General features: G+C 51.4%; 1 protein-coding gene across 4 annotated transcripts in view; it reads right to left on the minus strand.

Moving 5' to 3' along the window:
• The window catches only part of SLC13A4 (solute carrier family 13 member 4), a 40617-nt gene that overhangs the window by 17221 nt on the left and 1738 nt on the right, over positions 1-21658 (minus strand). For 3 of the 4 annotated variants that reach the window (XR_003142960.3, XM_025464127.3, XM_049094864.1), the window contains exons 2-7: positions 16878-17006; positions 7384-7520; positions 5242-5414; positions 4774-4828; positions 1672-1711; positions 540-617 (exon numbers count right to left, since the gene is read on the minus strand). Coding sequence is in view for 3 of the 4 variants with exons in the window: in XM_025464127.3 (XP_025319912.1) it covers positions 540-617; positions 1672-1711; positions 4774-4828; positions 5242-5414; positions 7384-7520; positions 16878-17006 (612 nt within the window). In the remaining variant the exon portion in view is untranslated. Of the gene's footprint in view, positions 1-539; positions 618-1671; positions 1712-4773; positions 4829-5241; positions 5415-7383; positions 7521-11638; positions 11780-16877; positions 17007-21658 lie in introns of those variants that run through there. The other variant, XM_049094865.1, reaches the window with a different exon arrangement.

Consider the following 21658-nt stretch of genomic DNA (forward strand, 5'->3'; position numbering starts at 1 on the left):
GTTACTGATGTTGATGGTGGATGTTAAAGAATTGAGATTTAAAAAAAAAAGAATTGAGATTATTTGGATGGACACAAAAATTTGAAATCAAGGATTGTCAGTGATAACCGCAAGTTCATGCCAGCTTCAATATCCATTTTGTTTCTGTATGTTGTTTCAGTGGGATAGTAAGTAGCAGGAAAATACTCATTCACACAAAAAAGGTAGTTTTCTTGCAATCTTAGAATACTCAAATATAATTTGCATTGTCCCCGAAGCACCCTTGGGAAAAAAATGTGAATACCTATGATCTAGTCCAACCCCCAGCTTTTATAGTTGAAGGAAAAAATAGGGCCTTAGATGGTACAATGACTTGCCAAAATCAACGGTGAGTTAGGTGTTTTATCTCCATGGCGCACGCAGGCCAGACATGTATGCGGATGGAGTGCCTGGTGACAGCACACTAGCCTGCCACCCTCATAACCTCAAGGTCAGTGCCCCTTGGGAAGCTCGAGAGGAATTCCATGTAGGAAACAGGGTCAGGGGGTGAGTTCCATTACCTGGGATCGGTGCTGCTTCTTGCCCTGGGGATTTGCTGTTTTGACTGGGTTGGTGACTGTGGGCACACCATTCAGGTTCTGTGAGGACAAAGACCATCCCTCTGTCAGGAAGGGGATGTGCTGGGCCTCCAGAGGTGCCACATAATCACCCCACGGCATCCCATGCCTCAGCACTGTGGCCATTGGAGACCAGAAGCCAGGGAGAGCATGCAGTGGGGAGCCACCCCACTGTGCCTCCGAGACACAGATTCCCATCCAGGTGGTGCCAAGCTGCCCACTTGCAGAGGCTTTCAAAACTTGGTAGAACATGGCTCTGTCCTTGTAGAAGAGCTTGACTTTCTGGAACTTCATTAGCTAATGAAGAATCCTTCATTTTTCTTTAACACGAAGAAAATGAAGAAAAAAAATCTCACCATAACAAAGTCCAGAGTTTGGTGATCAGAATTTGGGCTGATGTCAGAAGAGGTAGAACCAGTTCTGGGGGAAGGGGCGAGGCCATAGACTGAGTTTTCCTCTATAAATACAACCCTTTGGGGGGCAGCTGAGTGGCTCAATCGGTTAAGCATCCGACTGTAGGGTTCAGCTCAGGTCATGATCTCATGATCCATGATCCTTGCATCAGGCTCCATGCTCAGCAGGAGCCCAGCACATGTGTGTTCTCTTTCTCTAAAATAAATACATCTTTAAATATGGCCCTTTTTATACTACAGTTTTTGTATGGCATCCCCACCACAAGGAATCCCAAGGGTGAACCTGTGACTCTTGGAAATCTGGATGGCTGAGTATTGGGTTTCTTTTCTTTTTCTTTTTTTAAAATAAATTTATTTTTTATTGGTGTTCAATTTGCCAACATATAGAATTGAGTATTGGGTTTCCATGCAAATGTCTAACCTGCACTTTATGAGAGGGCTTATAACCTAAGCCCTCTCAGGGCCGGGATTCGGAGGCAGGCAACCCCTCACCCAGAGCCCATCCAGCCCTTCTCCTGTCCAGGCTCTTGGGAGCACCTCTCTGCTCCCACACCAGTGGCTGCCGCTGAGCCCCAGGACCAGCTGCCGGCCACCTCTGTCCCTGAGTTATCTTGAGGGGCCTCCAAGTGATCTTAAAGCACCGAAGAAACCCAAAGCCTTACCTTGTTCTGCATCAGAGAGGCGAAGTCTGCAGTCGACGGGCTGGAAGAAAGCAAAGAAAATGGGACAACGACATAGGACCAGAGTTCACGAGATAGGAATGCTGTCCCTCAGCCAACAGTGGTGTTTGGTGTAAGTGACCTCTGTAGGGTCTGGTTTCCTTGGCTACCCAGAAGACTAATCTCACATGGGTCTTCCTGGCCTTACAGAGATGCTGTCAGCATTTCCTCGGAAGCAGCGCTGACCCTCCTAGTAACTAAGATGGAGTGCTTTTTAGGGGCCAAGTCCACTTACATATGGACTTTAGTTCTCACGACAGTGCTATCCTCATAACAGACGGATGGCACAGGTACCATTGCCTGCATTTTTTTTTTTTTTAAGATTTTATTCATTTCAGTGCAGCCAGGTGGCTGAGTGGTTTAGCACCACCTTCGGCCTGGGGCATGACCTCACATCGGGCTCCTACAGGAAGCCTGTTTTTCCCTCTGCCTGGGTCTCTACCTCTCTCTCTGTGTCTCTCTCATGAATAAATAAATAAAATATTTATTAAAAAAAGATTTTATTCATTTCAGAGAGAGGAGAGCATGAAGAGGTGGGGGAGACAGAAGGAGAGGAAGAAGCAGACTCCCCGACATGGGCCTCAATCTCAGGACCCTGGGATCAGGATTTGAGCTGAAGGCAGGTGCTTAACCATCTGAATCACCCAGGCGCCCCCATAACTACATGTGTTTCCCACGTAGACGGTGGGCCCAGAGAGGAGCTGCTGTCTGTCTGTCTGTCTGCCTGGAGCCCCGGGGCCCCTGAGCACGTTCTCACAGCTGACTCGGCAAAGGTCACTGACTCTAAGGGACACCTGCAGAATGCTTATCTTTTTTTTTTTTTAATTTTTATTTATTTATGATAGGCACACAGTGAGAGAGAGAGAGGCAGAGACACAGGCAGAGGGAGAAGCAGGCTCCATGCACCGGGAGCCCGACGTGGGATTCGATCCCGGGTCTCCAGGATCGCGCCCTGGGCCAAAGGCAGGCGCCAAACCGCTGCGCCACCCAGGGATCCCCAGAAGGCTTATCTGAGGCTGGAGGGGCGGGGGGGCCTGGGCTGTGTGTGGAGAGGGACAGATGAGAGCAAGGGGCTGGGATAGCGTCCGATCGCTGCTGCACCGCACGACTGGTGGCCTCCGCTCCTGCGCCCGCCCCACGGGTCCCCCCACCCCAGACAGGGGGGTGGCCCTGGACTGCAACGCTGCTTGGTGCTAGGTGCACGCTTCAGTTTGTCTTGGCTCGGGGACAGTGGTGCCGTGAGGACAGGCGGTGGCCGGGTGTGCAGGGCTGTCAGCGTCAGGGCTACCTTTGGGGAGGGTCAGGAGCTGATGGGGTTTGGGGGGAGGCGTTCTTTGAAGAGGGTTGGTAGCCTGGAAGGCTTAGAGTGGGCCAATGTTTCCTGTCCCTCCTTCCCGAAGCGGGGGAGAAGGCCAGCCCGGAGCCCCTCAGACAACCTGGGGGCTGGCCCCCCGGGGACCCTGGTGTCCTCACCCGGCTCACAGCCTGGCTCCCACCAGCACCCCGCTAGGGATTTCGAGGGGCTACTTGAGCTTTAGCTTTGGAGTCTGGGGACACATGTTTAGGTCCGCAGAAGAACGAAAGCAGGGCATGACGCTGGGTGTCATCTCAGGTGGCGCACAAGGACGGTGGCAGAGCCAGAGCTGCATGAAGAGTCCCTACCCCAGAGGCAGAGGCAACCCCAGAAAGAAGAGGCTCGGGGGGGGGGGTGTGTGGTGGCAGATCCGGGAGGGCCTCGCCACCGCCATCAGCCCGGCGCCATGCAGAAGCTCACCCGGAGGATGCTCCAGGGACGCTGAAGGGGGGCCCCTGCAAGTGAGAGGGCCAGGGGGTCTCAGAGAGGGGAGGATGCCCGCAGAGGTCAGAAGCAGCAGAGGGAGAGCAGGGCCCAGAGGTTGGGAGGAGGGAAGCTGAGAGAGGAGTCTGTCCCCATGCACTCTGACCTCTGACCCTGCAGGCCTGGGGGATAGGCAGCAGGTGCTGCAGCCGAGAGGCCAAAGTTTTGATGAGTGGGGACCAGACTGTGGACTATCTGTGAAGGAGCTCAATGTGTTCCAACACCGAAAGGAACCAGAGAGAAGCGAGGTTTGCCTGAGATTTCATCAGGGCCGTGGACTGGGACGGGGTGGCCGTGACGGAAGGCAGCGGTGCGGGGGAGGAGCCGAGCTCGTCCCCACCCTTGGGGCTCTCCCAGTTCCGCTCGGGGCAGCTCTCGTTGCCCATGAAGACACCAGACTGCAGAACTCAGCTCTGCTGCACACCCAGCTTTTCCAGGCACTATTCCTCACAGTACCCCTTGAAGGCCACATGTTGATATACAATTTCTGGAAGAAGTGAGCTGTTAATGGATCTGGTTCCCACGAATGTTTGGGGGTGTGTTTCTCCTGTTTTAGCTTCTCTCGGCCCCCACACAGCTCTTTCATCAACTGTCCTCAGCTCCACTGCCTGTCACCTCATCTTTCCCTGTCGTATCTGGCAAGGCCCAATCTAATAAGACCACATCTAGTATCTAGAAGATACTTTGTGATTCTCCGAGCGTCTCCGGTGACATTTATTATGCTTTTTCCATTAATTAAATGTATGATTTTCCTAAGGATGCAGTTCTGATGAAATTCTACTTGGCAGATGTGCGGACAATCAGATTGAGCCCGCCTGTCTCTTCCCGCATGACTGCAACACCCTGTGGTTGAGGAGTTGCCCTCTGGATCTTGGCAGGTGGTTCCCAGGTACAGAGAGGAAATTGAGGCAGAGGAAAGTGATGGTGTTGCAAGATGTGAGCTTGGCTCTTACACCTAAAAGAGCTCTCTAAGGACGCCTGGGGGGCTCAATGGTGGGGCGTCTGCCTTCGGCCCAGGGCATGATCCTGGAGTCCCGGGATTGAGTCCCGCAGCGTGTCTCTGCCTCTCTCTGTGTGTCTCTCATGAATAAATAAATGAAATCTTAAAAAAAAAAAAATGAAAGAGCTCTCTAGGAACTCAGGTACCGGCTTTCCTGACCTCTGGGATAGGCCTGGCGAGACTCTGAGAGGAGGGCAGTCATACTCACTCTTCATTGACAAAGATGAGTTCCAGAGAGGGTTGGCTGTTGTTTACATCAAGACCTGCAGTAGCAAAGGAAAGCAGACGTGAGACGTGGAGGCGGAGCAAACTGTGTAAGGCCTGGGCTCAGGGCTGGGGCTGAATGGGGAGGGCATATCTTGCTGGAGGCATGCATGGCAACTCCCCTTCCCTCTGCTCTGAAAGCATGGCAGGGCTTGCAGACACACAGGCAGCCCAGGGTGTTGTCAGAACCCTTGAGTGTTGGGGTGAGGGGTGCATGGAAAGGAGCAGTGGTGGCTGCTGTGAGAGGGGAGGAAGGAAAGGCCAGGAATGCAGGGTTACAAGGGAGCTTGAGGTTCAAGGGCTGGTCTGGAACGGAGGGGAGGAGAGGGGCATAGGTGAGGGGTCTGAGCTGGGCAGTGTCACAAGAGGAGGGGCCAGGGGCAAAGGGGAGGTGAACTCCAGCAAACTGTACTGATGGGCTCGGCCTCTTCGGCGCTGGAGTTGCCAGCCACGAGCTGCTCCTCCTCGGCACTGACCAGCTCCTGCAGCACGGCCTCCACGATGGGCATCACCATGGCGGTGGTGGACGTGTTGGAGAGCCACATGGAGAGCATTGTGGTGCAGCACATGAAGCAGAGCAGCAGCCTGCAAGGCAGCGGCGCTGGGGCATGGTTCCACGGCATGGCCATCTCCCAGGGGCCACCCCGCTCACTTCACAGGGCTACTTTGGGGCCTCCTAACAAACCCGATGGAGCCGGCCTAGAGAAGGGTGGGGTGCTGGTGTGTATCCAGAAGATCGGGGTCTTATGTGGTGCGTTCAGCTTTGTACTCCCAGGACTTGGCACAGAGTAAACATTAAATTAATGTTTGTTGAATGGATAAATCACACTTCACGGGCTCATGGCCTCAGCTAGAGAAAGCCCTTCCTTAAGCGAAGACTAGCTTTGCTCGTGGGTGCACAGGGCAGAGACCTACTGATTGCTCGACTCTGCAGACTTTAACTTGGTAAAGATGTGTGTTTTATGTATAATGGAATTCTTCTTTTGCCCTGCAGCCAGCCATTCTTCAGGCACAATTACAGTCCTTGCTTCGCAGCCACGTGGCCGGAGTTACTAGTGACCAAATAGAGACTAACGTATGGAGTTCACAGTTTCGCCCACCCCCTGCCCCACTGCCAGCTTGCTGAAAGCACAGCCCCCACCAAGCCACACAAGTGTCCCATATCACTGTGTGCACTTTTCCAGCAGATCTTGAGGAGTCAACACTTGGAGGAAAACACTAACAAAAATAACTTTCAGGTTATTTTGCTTTGCCTTTAAGGACATACAATGTGTCGGAGCAGACATGATTCTCACATCTATAAGACAAGCCAACGTAAAGACTTATCGACATTTATGACTTGGGATGGGGTCGCTGGCTTCACGCAATGTGGGGACAGCGCATCTATCGTGTGGATTATGTTAGGCAGGCCCACGTCCTGGTGATGTTTCTGTTTAGGTTGACGGTGACCTGAGCTTGCCTGGCCTGGCCCCCCAACAGCAGACAGAGAGCACCGCGGTGTGTGGGGTGTGTGTGGTGGAAACATGCTGGGGGATGGTTAAATGAGAAAGAGTGGGGATGCAATGGGGTAAGCATTCTTGAGTTGGACTCTGAGCTTGAGTACACAGAGGTTTCAAAGAGCTGTGGAGTCCCAACGCCATGTGTAGATGCCACTGTGTGCCTAGTAGGTGGAGTGTGGGGTGCACGTTTATTACTGAGCAAGGGGACAAGTTAACACCAAATTAAGCTGTAGTTAAATGGGAGATAGGAATCTCCTTTGAGGCATGGACCTGTGTCCATCAAAGTGACTACTGTTGAAAACTGGTACCGTATCATTTATTTATACTCTATTGGACTCCCAAAGGAGTCAGGGCAGCTTATATAAAGTGTCGCAGGGAAGCCGTAAACAGCAGGAGGTAAGACCTGTGTTCCAAAGGGAAGAGAGGAGCAGTGTTGTTCGATTGCAGTAGAGGTGAGGTTAACACAGAAGCCTCAATCCCGACTTGCCCACACGTTCCCCGAGGTTGGGAATGTCTCCACTGGCGCTCCTGGCCGCCGACAGACAAGAGGCCAGGGCCCAGCGCGCGCTGCAGCGCATCTCCGACGCCCGATCAGTGGCCACATGTCTGGGCGGGGACAGCGAGAGCTCAGGGTGGAGGGGAGGACTCCTCCACGGCTCCTTAAGCGACAGAGGAGAAGACACCCACTTCCTTGTCTGGCCGGGTCCCTGTTACACCCGCAAAGGTTGAGAAACAGTTTGTGGTCATCTGCCTCGTTTTACCCAACGAGGTAGGTTGTGACCTACCCCGGGTTTTGTGACTTGCTGCCCGTGAAGTCTAGGTTGCTCAGATAAGGTATTTAGAGTATGATCATAAATGACACCAGAGTCACACACTCAAGTCTCAGATCGGGGGCCTCTGGTGGAGGGGACAGGCAGGAGCCCAGCAGCCCTGATGTCATTCCATCCCCGTTAGTAGGGAAACAACCGGGATGTCACCCTGTGGCCTGGGAGCCTGGCCAGGTGGCCCCGGGGAGCTGCGGAGGCGCTGCGCTGGGCACCCCGGGGGCTACTCACATGCCCGGCTTGGCTCCGGCCATCAGGACCATGCGCAGAGCGATGCGCTTGTGCAGGTTCCACTTCTCCACGGCAGCCGCCACGCAGATGACGCCCACCAGCAGCAGCGTGGTGTTCTTGAAGTACTCAGCGGCCACCTGCGGGGACACGGCGGCTCAGCCCTCCCGCCGGCCGGGGCGCAGCCCAGCCCAACACAGCCCATCCTCTCTCTCTCTCAAGATCTCACCTACTTATTCCTGAGACACACGCAGAGAGCCCGATGGGGGACTCCATCCTGGATCCTGGATCCTGGATCACGCCCTGGGCCGAAGGCAGATGCCCAACCACTGAGCCACCCAGGCGTCCCCCCACTAAAAATTTAAAGCGTAAAATAACTCTGGGTTCATCCCCAAATCTCATCGTTTCCTTTAGCTTTTTAGAAAGTTATGTTCATTTTTTTTATTAGAAAATTAATACATGCTCATTATGGAAAACTTCATAGAAAAGTTTAAAGGTGAAACTACCCTTAATCCTACCACTGTCCTTACTTTGGTATATTTCTACTTTATGTCTACATGGGCACATAATCAGATTTATACAGTATGTAGTTTTATATTCTGCTCCTCCCACCTTAACATCAGACCCTGATCATTTTCTTATTTGACTTCACTGTTTTGGAAAAATTCATGTTAATAGAGGCATAACATACCACAGAATTTGGCTCATTTTCCTTTCATTGAATGTTTAGGCTGATTCCTTTTTTTAAGACTACAAATGGAACAAAGAATCTGTTTAAATCATCAACTTTATATAAATGTGATTATTTCCTTGAGGGTATCTTTGTAGCTTGCTTTAAATCCTTAAAAACTCTTAAAAATTTAAATAACTGCAAATAAGGGCACCTGGGTGGCTCAGTCAGTTAGGTGTCTGCCTTCGGCTCAGGTCATGATCTCAGGGTCCTGGGATCGAGTCCCGCACATCAGGCTCCCTGCTCAGGGGGGAGTCAGCTTCTCCCTCTGCCTCTGATGCTCCCTGCCCCTGCTTATGCCCACGTGCTCTCTCTCTCCAATAAATAAAATCTTAAAAATAAATAAATAACTCCAAATAATTCCCAAGTTGCAGAGTTCCAAAGTGATAACAGTATAAGGAATGCCCATACACTGTCTATATTTTTTTTCCCCTGAGCTGTTTGAGGGTAAGTTATGTATGTTTTAGCTTTTTCCCGAAAACACTTCAGTGACTGTTTTCTACGAACAATAATTTTTTTCCCGAAAACACTTCAGTGACTGTTTTCTACGAACAATAATTTTCTCTTCCACAACCAAGCACCAGTAATTAACTCCTTCCTGCCCCTTAACGACAAGGAAGTTAAAGCTGGGGCTGTTTAGATGCTTCTGTGTTTGAGGTCTGCAGATCAACCCTGCATTGATTTCTCCACTTGGAACATTCTCTTCTCTGTTTTATTTTTATTTTTTTTAAAAGATTTTATTTATTTCTTCATGAGAGACACAGAGAGAGAGAGAGGCAGAGACACAGGCAGAGGGAGAAGCAGGCTCCATGCAAGGAACCGGATGTGGGACTCAATCCTGGGGCTCCAGGATCACACCCTGGGCCAGAGGCGGCGCTAAACCACTGAGCCACCAGGGCTGCCCTTTTCTCATAATCAGATTTCAAATCCCAGTTGAGACCTTCCTCGTGAAAGAAGAAAACTCCTATGACTCTGGCCTCTGACTCTAGAACATTTCCTGTGGGCACCATAATTCCACCCCTCACAGAGCAGCCAGGGCGATGCTTGACTATGTTGCTTCATGCTTACACTGTTTTTGTTTTTTTTTTATGTGTACCTCTCTCGTCTCTCTCAACTTAATTTTAGGCTGCCAACAGGCCAAGGGCCATGCTTCTTTGAGTATCTCTTAACCTCTAGGAGTCCAAGATGCAAAAGTAGATGCTCAATAAATATTTCTCACACCCGGAGTTGTTCCCAACGAGGGAACCATGACAGAAACGGACAGGAAAAGATACAGAGGCGTTGAACTTCTAATGTAGAGACCCTCTGTAAAGGGGGAAAACAAGAACATTTCTCATTGCAGGAAAGCTGAAAATTGGAGGAAACGTAAATATAGTAAACTATGTGGTGTTGGAAATAAGCAAAAGCGACATAATCCTACTGGTAAACTTTGATTATTGAATTCACAGAAACCATGGTGTACCTTTACCAGGAGGAGAAGCGGGGGATGTAAGAGGACAAAATCCTCGTCTGCTGTCCTCACAAGTCAACTGAGAGTGTCTACAAGTGATAACCCAAGAATTAATATAAGAATATCAAGTAAGAGGGGAGCCCGGCTGGCTCAGTAGGTAGAGCACGCCACTCTTGATCTCTGGGTGGTGAGTCCCAGCCCCACATGGGTATAGAGATTATTAAAAATAAAATCTTAAAAAAAAAAGAAAGAAAATCTATATGGTGTTTAATTCCAGAAGAATCAGTTAATGAAGAAGAAAATTAGTGGCCCTGGGTGGGGGTGGGGGGCTCGGTGGGGGTGCAGAGGGCAAGGGGTGGGGAAGGCAGCTGCTGGTTTTGCGTTGTGGTTCAGTATTATTTGATTTTTTAAACACTGCTGACCCTTTGACAGCCTAGAAGCCACGACAAAGCAGCACGCTCCGTTTCTCCCTCCCGTCCCCTTCATGTCCCATGGAGAGGTCCTTGTGTTTCCTGGATGAGCTCTATGTAGGACAAGAAGGGTCACCTGCCCTCCCCGTGACCATTTCCTGGAAGAGCCCTCTGCTTCTGCTTAATCTAGTTCTTGTCCCCCAACCCAGTCGTCAGCTGGCACTGTCACTGGTGCTTCCTGCGGGCAGGGAAGACTCCCTGGCTCTGAGGGCTGGTGACTCTAGGGCACAGTCCCCTCTGGGAGCGGCCGGGAGGCCTCTGGGCTGCGGGAGCATCAGGGAAGACGGTGCCCTGGTGGGAGGGGGGGCACTGCGGGGATGCCTCAGGGCATCCGAGACCTGTCTTACTGCACCCGAACTTTCCTGGAAGTCTGGGGTGGGCAGCTCTGGGGCGGACTCGGTGTTTTCTTTTCCTCTATCTACTGAGGAAGGAAACCTATGGGAGACATGAGTAGAGGGAGTGGTCCCTTTACTGGCCCCATGACTCCCATGACTCCAGACCCCTGCAAAGCCTTTTTTTTTTTTTAAATGAGAGATACACTGGGTATTATACTATATGTTGGCAAATCGAACTCCAGTAAAAAAATACACATATAAAAAAAGAGAGAGACACAGAGAGAAGCAGAGACACAGGCAGAGGGAGAAATAGGCTCCCTTTGGGGAGCCCGATGCGGGACTCGGTCGCAGGACCCTGAGATCATGACCTGAGCCAAAGGCAGATGCTCAACTGCTGAGCCACCCAAGGGCCCCCCACCCCAACTGCAAAAAGCCTTTACAAAGTCTCGGGGTTACTTTCCCAGGGGACTGGCTGGCAACATTTTCATTTTCTGCCTCTTTAGCATGTAGCAGAATAGAATGCCGGGTGGTGGTGGCATTTGAGGAGCCCAGAGCCTACAGGACAGTGGGGCCACATTCTCGGGATTCCTCTCAAGGGGAAGGAGAAAGGAACCCACCTGCAGGGTGCCTTCTCTGTGCCAGGAGTTTTGCATCTCACATTCACTTTCTCGTTGGAGCGCCCCAACAGTCTAGGAGTCAGGGAATGTTAGCACCTCACCTTGCAGGTGAGGAAGGACCCAGAGGGGTTCAGGAAGTCCTCAAGGTCTGAGGGTGCGGGGTGGAGCATCTGAATCCGAAGCTGCTGCACCACACATCCTCAGGGTGGACCCCTGGGAAACCATGCAGCTAATGCAGCTCTGGCGGGGTGGGGAGGGGTCTTCTAGGTCTCCCTGACACACATCTGTCTCCATTCATGGTCACAGTCCTGACACTGGTCCTGCAGAGGCGGGCCTGGGCCACTGTAAGCCCGAGGCCCAGCTTTCCAGGGGTACTGGCTCTGGGCTGTTTTCATACTTGGTGTCTGGTGGGCCTAGGTCTATTGGGGTGTCCTCCCTGCCCCCTGGGAAGCCGTGCCAGGGGCTTGGGCCAGCCAGCCTGGGTGGAGGTTGTGATTGGGAGGCAGCACAGCCAAGCGGGGCAGAGCAAGGCCTCCAGAGTCAGCCAGGACTCAGCTGTGTGATCCCAGGCAAGCTATTCAACCTCTCTGGGCTTCATTTATACATCTAAAATTTAAGGAAGAAGAAGAAAAAAAAAAGATTATGTGAGTTCCCACCTTTTGTAAAGCTGTTGTCGGAGAGCAAGCGACGGAGGCAAATCAGCTAGCAGGGCCCGCCAGCTCGGCAGCCGGGACTGTGGGCAGCTCCCCCTGTCACTCTGCGCTCCGCACGAAGGCTGACCTGCTGAGGCCTTTCGTACCCAGAGCCGTCCCGGCACAAAGCCGCCCTGCCACATTTATACATTAAAATTCTATCCAATGGCGGTGCTTGTTAGTTATCCAGCCCACTGTTGTTGTTGTTGTTTTACAAGAAAACCTCGATTATTCAGAACCTCCCAGGGAACACCAGGCTTCCAGGATTCTTGAGGTTTATTTTCATTCATTGTTTTCTAAAATGCGTTGCTTGCTCCTGCTTGTTGGGGGCCCTCCTTTCCCCACTCCCTCATTTCTCAGACTAATATTCTCTGAGTTAGGAACCCAGGCAACGACACTTGTTGGAATTACTGGCAAGGAGAAGTAGGGTCCCCACAGAAGGGCTCCTCCCCTGGGGAGAGTCCTCACTTTCTGCCCTGTTGGTGGTGGTGGTTTTGGGGTGGTGGCTTTTCTGCTCTGCAGCTTTTCTCCATTGCCAGACCCCTGAGCCTAGAGAGCGGAGGGGTTCCTGGACTGTGTTCTAGAAGAGATGCATTCAAGGAGGCTGCTTGGAAAGGGGGGGCCCAGAAGGGCAATCGCATGGGTCCTGGGCCTAGGACTAGCTGGGAGTGAAGGGTCGTTGCTTCCCTGTAGGTGGGCTGGAGGCTCTTGGCAAGCTAGGCAGGCGGGGTCTTACAATGGTGCCTGGCATACAGGAAGTGCTCAATAAGTGTCCATGTTATTAAAGAAGTTTAAAAAAAAATAAAAAGCTTCACGATGAGATTGAGAGTGATGCCAGGTAGATCAGCATGATCCAAGGAGGGAATAAGAGAAAGAAATGAAATAAGGAGGAGCAAGGCGGACCTAAAAACCAGAGGTTCCTCCAAGGTTTCTTGGCCAAGTGTGAGCACACGGGAAGAGCGTAGTGCTCCAGGCTGGATAGAGAGGCCTGAGGACAGAGGGTTCGCAGTTAGTGAACTGCAGGCGACCTCCATTAGTTGATGAGCTTTTAAGACATTACTTTCTCTGAAGGTGGAATTATTTATTGATCTCAAGATTCGTTAGGTTTTAAATATTTAAAACAGCTTTTATTAAGGTTGTGGCTCTCTTTCTAGGCGCTGGAAGCAGGCTCAGCTCGGTGCTCTTCTCAGGAGGACTGTAAGTCAGCCTCCCTGGGGGCATCCCGGTGGAGGAGGCTCCTGCCTGCCGCCACATGCTCACCAGAACGGAAAAGTTTCACAGCCCCCTGGGAGGTTGCTATTTCTACGTCCTCATTTTTCAGATGAGTAAATGGCAGTTTGCAGAGATTATACAACTTGCTCAAAACTAGTTAGTGACAAAACTGGATCCAAACTCAGTTCTACTCTACTCCCAGCTTGGGTCCTGACCCTTTCCACGCTGCCAGTTTACTGGCTCATGGTGGCAGCAGCCAGAGACCCCATGATGTGTGGTGGATCGGGCGGTGTCCTGCTGCGGACATCTGGCGGCCCTGGGTGGGTGCCCCAGAAAGGTAGGCAGTCAGCACTCTGCAGGTCAGCTGTGGGAGCCCCTACAAGTGGTGGGAATGTGGTGGCCCCTCAGGATACCAGTGGGCGCCTCTGGCCATTTTGGACATTTTGAGGCGGTTTTGGACATCTGAACAATTTTGCAGTGAGGTCCTCTAGACCCCAGGAGGGGACACCTGGATTGGATCCCCCTCAGCCTGAAGCTAAGCCCCCAGCCAGAACTGGAGCTCACACTACTTCATTCCAGCCGGTGCCCCAGCAAGGCAGCCAAATCCAGTGTGGCTGACTCTAGGCCTTTCCCTGGGGAGAGGAATGCTGTTCCTGCTAGATAAATCTGTGCAGGCTCCAACACCCTCCTAATCACCTAACTGCACTCCCCAAGGCCAGAGGTTTGTGAACCACCCTCACTGCCTCAGAAATTTCAGGAGGCCTGTGGGGAGGGCCCAGGCAGTGGGGGCACTGTGCTTCCATGCCCAGTTTGAGTAGGACTTCCTCTTCCATCTTTTTTATGTATCGATGTGGTTTAAAGAAAAGGTTTTGTTGCTGCAACAGCATTCTTTGCCAACCGTACCCTAGAGAGGTCTAAAGCAGAGAGACTCAGATGAGTGCTGACCTGGCCCAGAAGTCGACTTAGCTCCTGGGGATGCTGACCCATAAAGCAACCCCCGTTTCTTCTCTGGGACCTTACGAACTGCCCCCAGTGGAGGAAACTAAAGCAGGGGGCTGGGCTCTGAGTCCAGAGGCAAAGGGGCTGGCTCCTATGCAGGGAGAAGCTCTTACCCCAGAAATGTTAACTTGGCCTCAAAAGGCTACAACATCTGTAGGTTCCTCCCTCAAAAGGCTGTGAAGCTCGGCTCTGGGCTGCATCTGGGTGGGTTCAGGCAGGTGGCCGTGTCCTGCTGCTCAGCCTACCTCCCCACAGGCCTGTACGCAGGGGGGTCAGCCTCTGTGGGGAGCAGAGGCCAGAAAGGCAGAGCAGTGAGTGGTATACAAAATGCTCCCAGGTTTAAAGAAACAGAGAAAGTCAGGGTCTAGGTGATGGTCAGGAATCTGGCAGGTCAGAAAGATCGGTACCAACAGGGAGGCAGATTCATGTGTCCTGCGGCTGCAGAGGCCGTTTTGTTACCCCAGCTGGAGCTGTCTTGCTGTCTTTCCTGCCCTGGCAGGGGCTAGAATGTGAAGGAGACTTGCCAGGGGCCTGCAGTGCAGGGTCATGGAGACAGCAGAGGGGGAGTGTGTGCGTGTGAGTGTGTGTTGGGAAGGGGAACATAGAAGCAGGTGTCATCTCTGCTGGAAGTGGTTCCTGACTTTGGACACCCCAGAGACTATTCCCAAGCCCTATCCTTCAAACCATGCCTTTTATTGCCCCGGACAGCACTCTCGCTCCGGCCCTCCTAGAAACAGTAAATCTGAGCTAACTTCATGGACACCGGTACTGTCCCTGGCTCGGCAGCACCTTAGAAGGGCATAGAGGGCTTCTGAGGCAGATATAATGATAGCAATGAGCGTCATGCTGGAGACCAAATAAAGAACAAACCTAACATCCAGGCCTGAGCTCTGGATACCAGTGGAGGGAAAGTAGTGGCAGGATGCTAACAAGGAGATCATAGAATATCAAAGTCAAAGGGCCCCTTGAATCCATCCCCTCTCTCAAGGCACAAAATCTACCTCTAATGTCCCTGACATGGTCACCTGGCTTGCATTCCCAGGGAGAGGAATACCCAGACCCCCCATGGCAGCCCCTTCTAGCACGGCAGCCCATTCCAGCATCTTCCCTCACATAGAGAGGGTGTCTCTTATGGCGCTTGGACTCTGGTTCTGGTTTGGCCCTCTGAGCCTCATGTGTTGAGCTGCAGAAGCCAGAAATCACGTCCCTCTGAGTTTTCCCTTCATTCCCCATGTGACTCACATTCTTGATTTTTGACATCTTGGCCACCCACCACTGCATGAGCTCCTTACCTAGAGTTTGAGGCTCTGGACACATACATTTATTAACTCAGTAGACTTCGGTACATATTGGCCAGTGGTTAAGGGCACAAGTTCTGGAATCACACACTCCTGGGTTCAAGTCCAAGCTCCACCCCTTAGTAAGTTCCTTAACCTCTCTGGACTTGAATTTCTGAACTCCTCTGTAAAGATAGAATAACTACTTTCCAGAGGATTAAGTGATGAAGAGCATGTAGAGGACCTCCCAGGGTGCCTGGCATATGGTAAATGCTCCAGATTTTGGCAGCCACATTGGGCTGATGGATGATTCATACTAGAATCCGTACTCAATTAAAAGCCAAGGGTCTTGGTCACACAAACTGTTAACATTCATCCCTATTAAACTTCATTTTGTCAGTTCCAGGCCATTGTCTCATCCTGTCAGCATTGATTCCGTCATCAGACATTAGTTGGTCCATCCAGCTTGGAGTCATCTGCAGATCTGATAACGTGCCATTTTATATTTTCATTTGGGCTCTCTCTCTAGTCTACTGTCAATATGTTACTCAAGATTCTTTAGGTTCAGCTGCTCAGCCAGCACTCAAGTTGCTCAGCTGCACTATCATCCAGCCCACACTGGCTCCTTTGATTGAGAATTTTTTTCCCCTCTGGAAATTTTGAAGGCTCCAAAGAAAAAGTTAATTTGTATTCAACAACTTCTGTTTAAAAAGGCTAGGGAAATTATAAAGCCTTCTAGAAAGGCGTCGATCAAAACGCAATCAACGCAAAGTTTGGATGCTTGGTGGGGTAAGTTTCATTTATCTAGAACATTCCCTCTAAGGGAATTGTGTGAATCCTCTGCAGTGGCAGAAAACGAGGCATTACCACATGGGTCTTCTGTGTTTTCCCATTTGGTTTGTGCCTTCTCTCTTTTGGAATAGAAGCTTCTCAAGGTCAGGAGGCATTTCTATCATTTTGTATCTCTTTGCAGCAAGACACAGAGAAGGAAGTCTAAGCTCTGCATGCAACAAACTCTTAACACCTGCTGACCGTCGCGTCATCGCCACACCACAAACATTAACCATTTGTACGCATACGTCCAAGCTGGCAGTGGGCGACTCCAGAGCATCAGCTGTGAGACTCCAGAGGGCAGAGATTGTGTGTTTCATTTTTGTCACCCTCAGGGTACCTGGAACATCCCACATGGCACATGGTAGAGACAGAACTCAGAAGATGCTTTTCTGAATGCCCAATGCGTTAACGTGAGGGACAAAAGCCATGGTCCCAGAGTCACACTGATCCTACACACAGCACCTACTTACTGTATACGGGCTCAGGTTTATAATGAGATTCCAAAGACCTGGGAAACCCGATTCCTGCCTCAGATTCCTGCCTTGTAGTTTAAGTGGACATATAAATGGCTAAGAAAAGTCAACAGCCATTGCCTGTATGTGCCAATCACACCGTTCCTAGAGGGTTTCAGACTGAAGGAGAGACTGGCTGTGACCAGTCAAATAAGCTTCCTGAAAGAGGCAGTTTGAGGGAGATGAGGGTCATGGGAGAGGAACTCAGGGTCTGGAACAGCAGGTGCAAAGGCTTAGTGCTAAGAGGCTGTTCCAGAGGGTGAAGAGAGCCCCCTCCTCAAGTGCTTGGTGACTCTCCCTTCAGCTCAAGCCCTCTTTCACTGGCCCAGCAGTGACCCGAGCGGGGGCCTGGGCCACACGTGGTCTCACCTCGCTGGATCGGAGGACTCCGAAGAACGGGTAGAGGAAGGCGGGCACCAGGGCTGCCGCTCCGAGAGGCACGGCCTCAGACACCCAGTACACGGCGGTCACGATCAGCACGTAAGCGCATGCAGCCTCCTGGAAGGGGGGGAAGGGGGGCCGTTAGCTACAGGGCAGCCACTGCCACTGAGAACCCGCGCGAGACCCAGGGTGGAGGCAGCAGGCACCCACACTCGAATGTGGGCACCAAGGCACGGCCGGCCCCGGGAGGTGCAAGGCTGGCCTTGGCAGGGGAATGTGGTGGCTACTTGGAGGGGCCTATACTTGGGTGTGCGAAGTGATGGCTGCTCCTCGCGTGGGCCGTGCCTGGCATGTGGTCTGCAGCCGGGCCTCGCCACCAGACTTAGGATAGCGCCGCTCTGCTGGCGCTTGAAACTGCGCAGGATGGGGACTGAAATCAGCTCAGGGTCCAGACTCCAGATCATGGTCTCCAAAGATGGAATTCCCAGCTTCAGCGTGCAGCAGAATGTTTTGGTGTCGAGTTGATTGGCCACTAGTTGTTCTTGGGGTGGTTGGAAGCTGGGATTAGTTCATGCAACTCATTCACGGGTGAGGTTGGCCCATTTGGGGGCTGGGTCATTCCACCTGTGGGAGGCTGTCCTGTGCAAGATGTTTAGCAGCATCCCCGGCCTCTACCCACTAGATGTCAGTAGCACCTCCCAATTGTGACCATCACGAATGTCTTTAGGCATTGCTAAATGTCCCTGGGTGGGGGAGAATTTGTCCCTGGTTGAGAACCCATGCCCTTATCAGCATCTGGTTCTCACTGCTCTGGGACTCCATTTCACTGGCCTGATGCACATGAAAACATCTTTTTTTTTTTTTTAATTATTTAAGATTTTATTTATTTAATCATGAAAGAGAGAGAGAGAGAGAGAGGCAGAGACACAGGCAGAGGAAGAAGCAGGTCCCGGGATCAGGAACTGAGCCAAAGGCATACACTCGACCCCTGAGCCAGCCACCCAGGCACCTAGACGCGCCCTTCTGATGAAGGGAGTAAAGAGTACTATCCACCTGCAAGGAAAGGCCTGGAGATTTACCAGAGTTCCCCCCAACACCCTCACTGTGCTGGCTGTGCAACCTTGGTGTGTACACAGTGAAAGAGCACAACCCTGTTATCAACAGCCAGTCCTCCCTAACCTCAGTCCCTAGCAATGCTGATTGCTGGGAGTCATGCTGATTAACGGTGCTGAGAAAGGTCACTGGCTTGCTGTCAGTGGGGGTCACTGTCCAAGGGCCTTCACAGTGGACTTGGAGAGCCACTGTATAGAAGGCCCGAGCTGGCTATGGGTCCCTCAATTTATACATCGTTCTAAGCCATCTGGGCTCAGGTCTGACCTGCCCCGAGGCTGGCTGGTGATCAAGGAACCTGACCAATCTTGTTCTGTTTATCTCTCCCTTGGGTTCAGAACAAGCGTCCTCAAACTCTTGCAGGAAAGTTACAAAAGGTCGCCAGGACCAGTGAGGGGCGTCAGGAGTGATTAACCCAGCTTGGCTGGATGGGCCCTTGCTCCCTCCTGATATGCATGGATCACCGCCTTGGGGTTTGAGAAATGGGAACGGGGCCCAACAGTTGTTGACTGTAGCTCCCACTGAGATTTCCTCTGGGGCCCAAAGATGAGAAAGAAGTTAAAACTTTTGGAGGTTGCTGATAAGATAACAGAGTCAGTCAGGGGTGGGGGATGGGGGTGGGGGGAACAAAGGCTCCATTGGAAAATAATGCAATTTAGAGACATGCCCCCTTTGTTGCAGAAATAAAACTACTTAAAGAAGTTCAAAGGCCTTGGCCACCTTCAGCCCACTTATTCCTATCTCTTCCCTGGGAAACAGAATGCGGGTCTTAACTCCAGCTGGAGACAAAGGGGCCAGGATATCTGGCCCTCACTGGGAGCCTTTATTCCTTCCTGAGAACCTTTAGCCTTTCTTGTCATTACAGGGCCACGAATTAAGAGAGAATGGAAGGGGAGACAGACTGAGAGAGAGAGAGAGAGAGAGAACCAACTTTCTACCAGGTACCATCTTAGTGGGAACGAGGAGGATCTGGGTAAGCCAAGGCACACCTTCTGACTGTAATTATTGTTATGAATTAGAATAGGTTGGCTTGGAAGAAGTCAGCAAGCCACCTTCATCCAGCATCATTAAGAATAGGACAAACTACCACCATCGTGTTTATCTGGACTTTCCTTAGAGCAGAAGAATGGCCAAGAGACCCCCTCCAAGGGCCTTTGCATAGTTCCCCCCCAGTCCACCCATGGAATTTATGTACACATCTTTTTGTTCCTTCTGAACCTTCTCAAAATTCAATAGGTAAGCTTATATCTAGATAACCCCCCAAAACCTTGGTGAGGTTTGAGTGCAGGCGTCCTGCGGCCCCATGTCTGGCCAGTGTCTGGTGGGTGAATGATGATGGAACTGGACTGGGTTCCTCGGCTGGCTATCAGGTTTCCCTTATGCATCTATTGGAGAGAATATTCTGGGAGCCCTAGACCCTTTACCACCGCCACTAGTCAGCAGGTGCCTAGGGGTTGATGAGGGTTCAGGCAGTGCCTTTAAAGGATTGTCACTTCTTGTCACTTCTCTTTTTGCTTCTGTTTACAAATAAAAGAGGGAGCTCAAAGGGGGCCTCCCTCCATATGGGATGTTTCCTGACCCCGCTACCTACTGATGTTTGTGTCTGTTCTTTCCCGTGCTGTCTAGTCACCTCCATTATGTTCCATTCAAAGTTCACTGGAAAGGGCTTGAGGGTCTGTTTATTTGCTGTCATAAGTGAATGTGAGGCCTTTCCGAAATTTAGCTTGGGGCTGTGGGTAGAACTTTTATCCCACCAGAGATACCAAAGCAGGGCTCAATTATGGAGGCCGCCCTCTTGTACCCTCCTCTTCTTTAACATGCTAAACCAAGTCTGGGCCCCTGGTTTTAGAGAGTTGGGCAGGAAAAGGGGAAAGGTCATTCTAATCCTTCCTAAAATGTCGCTATGGACTATCTTATTGAAGAACCCATCGGAACAGCAGCCTGGGAGTCACGTCTGTCCAGGTCACATCTCTCAGTGCCAGCCCAGAGCAAACAGGTCCATTTAGGAATCTTGGGGATTAAATATCAGACTCGAAAAGTCCCAGGCCCGGGAGTAAGAATGGGCAAGAGATGTTCTACGTGTTGGTTTGCGCTTACTGTGGGTGCTGGTGACCGCAAGGTGATTGTATGGCACCGTACAGGGTGAGCAGAACTCTTGCTGGCACTGTGGCACGCAGAGGAATCATCTTTGCAGGGCACACCAGGTAAGTGGCAAGCTAGCTGCATCCAGCTCTGAGGGCACTGGCCACCCCAGGCTCCATCTAGCTGCCCCCAGGGCTATGGGCGTCCAGATACCCACCCATGCGCACCAGCTGGGAAGCTCTGGCATAGTGTTATGTCGATTTTCCTAAAAGGGCACTTGTTCTTAGCAGGGGTGATTCTGCACCCCCCTTTGCCGTCCCTTTGCTGGCCCAGGGGACATTTGGTAATCTCTGGAAGCATTTTGACGGTCCTAGTTGGGGGCGGGGGGACACTGTGTGCTACTGGCATCTAATGGGTGAAGACCAGGGATGCTGCAAACATCCTACAAGGCAAAGGACAGCCCTCCCCACAACAAAGAGTTATGTGGCCCCGAATGCCACTGCTGTGGCTGTTGAGACACCACGTTTGAAGGTTGAAGCTGAGCCTGACAGAGAAAGTTAGGCCAAGAGAGGACGTAGGCTCTTGGTCTCAGTAAGCCCAGCCGACAAAATCTGTTCAAGGGTCATCGATAGATCCAAACAGAGCAGAGACTCACCACTTTTCTCTCCTCTTGTTTTAAGATTTTTTTCTCCTCTTTTTTTTTTTTTTATAACACCTGTCTTCCATCGAATTTATAGATTATTTTGCCTACTTCAATAACTTGTGACTTTACTTTTTTTCTTCTTGTGGATACTTCGGTCACTGGTGACCGAGAAGCTCAAAGCCAGGGCCCCAGGGTGAAAGGTAGACAACACCATAGCCTAGAGTCATGGTCCCCAGAGATGGGGCTGGCTTCGGGGGACACAGAGGTTCCTGATCCCACTGTGCAGAAGAGGCCCACGTGTCTGGAGAACATTCTCTTAAATGCGTCAGGCACTGAGTAACAACAACAACAACACACCATGAAACAAGGAAGAAAGAAAAAGAGGAAATCAGCCCATTCGGCTAAAGCAGAGAATTGACTAGCGTGAGGCCAGGAAAACTGTCAGCAGCAAACACTGTCTGCTAATCCCAGCCTGCTGTTAATCAGCATCTCCCTGGCACTCCGGGGTATTTATTCTAGTAAAGATTTAAGCCAGTTTGTTTTCAAGACGAGCCATTCTAATCCCCTCTATTTAACTTTATAACTCAGTGCTGGTTACCAAGTTACTCGGGGAGCTGCCTGGAAAATCTCTTCTCCGCTCACAAACATGATTAACTTCTCTCAGCTTGTTTTTCCTGAAGTCTCAAGGGTAGTGCCAGCGGGACTAGGGGTAAAGCCCCTGAAGAAGGGAGGAGGAGGGGGAGGAGAGGGGGGAGGAGGGGGAGGAGAGGGGGAGAAGGGAAGAGGAGGAGGAGGGGGAAGAGGAGAGGAGAGGGATGAGGAGGAGGAGGGGGAGGAAGGGGGAGGAGGGGGAGGAGGAGGAGGGAGACAGGAAGGGAAGGGGGAGGAGAAGGGTGGTCTGAGAAGCAAGCGCAAGGCAGAGCCAAAGCTTTGG

Source organism: Canis lupus, chromosome 16 (assembly GCF_003254725.2).
Source record: "Canis lupus dingo isolate Sandy chromosome 16, ASM325472v2, whole genome shotgun sequence".
NCBI lineage: Eukaryota > Metazoa > Chordata > Mammalia > Carnivora > Canidae > Canis > Canis lupus.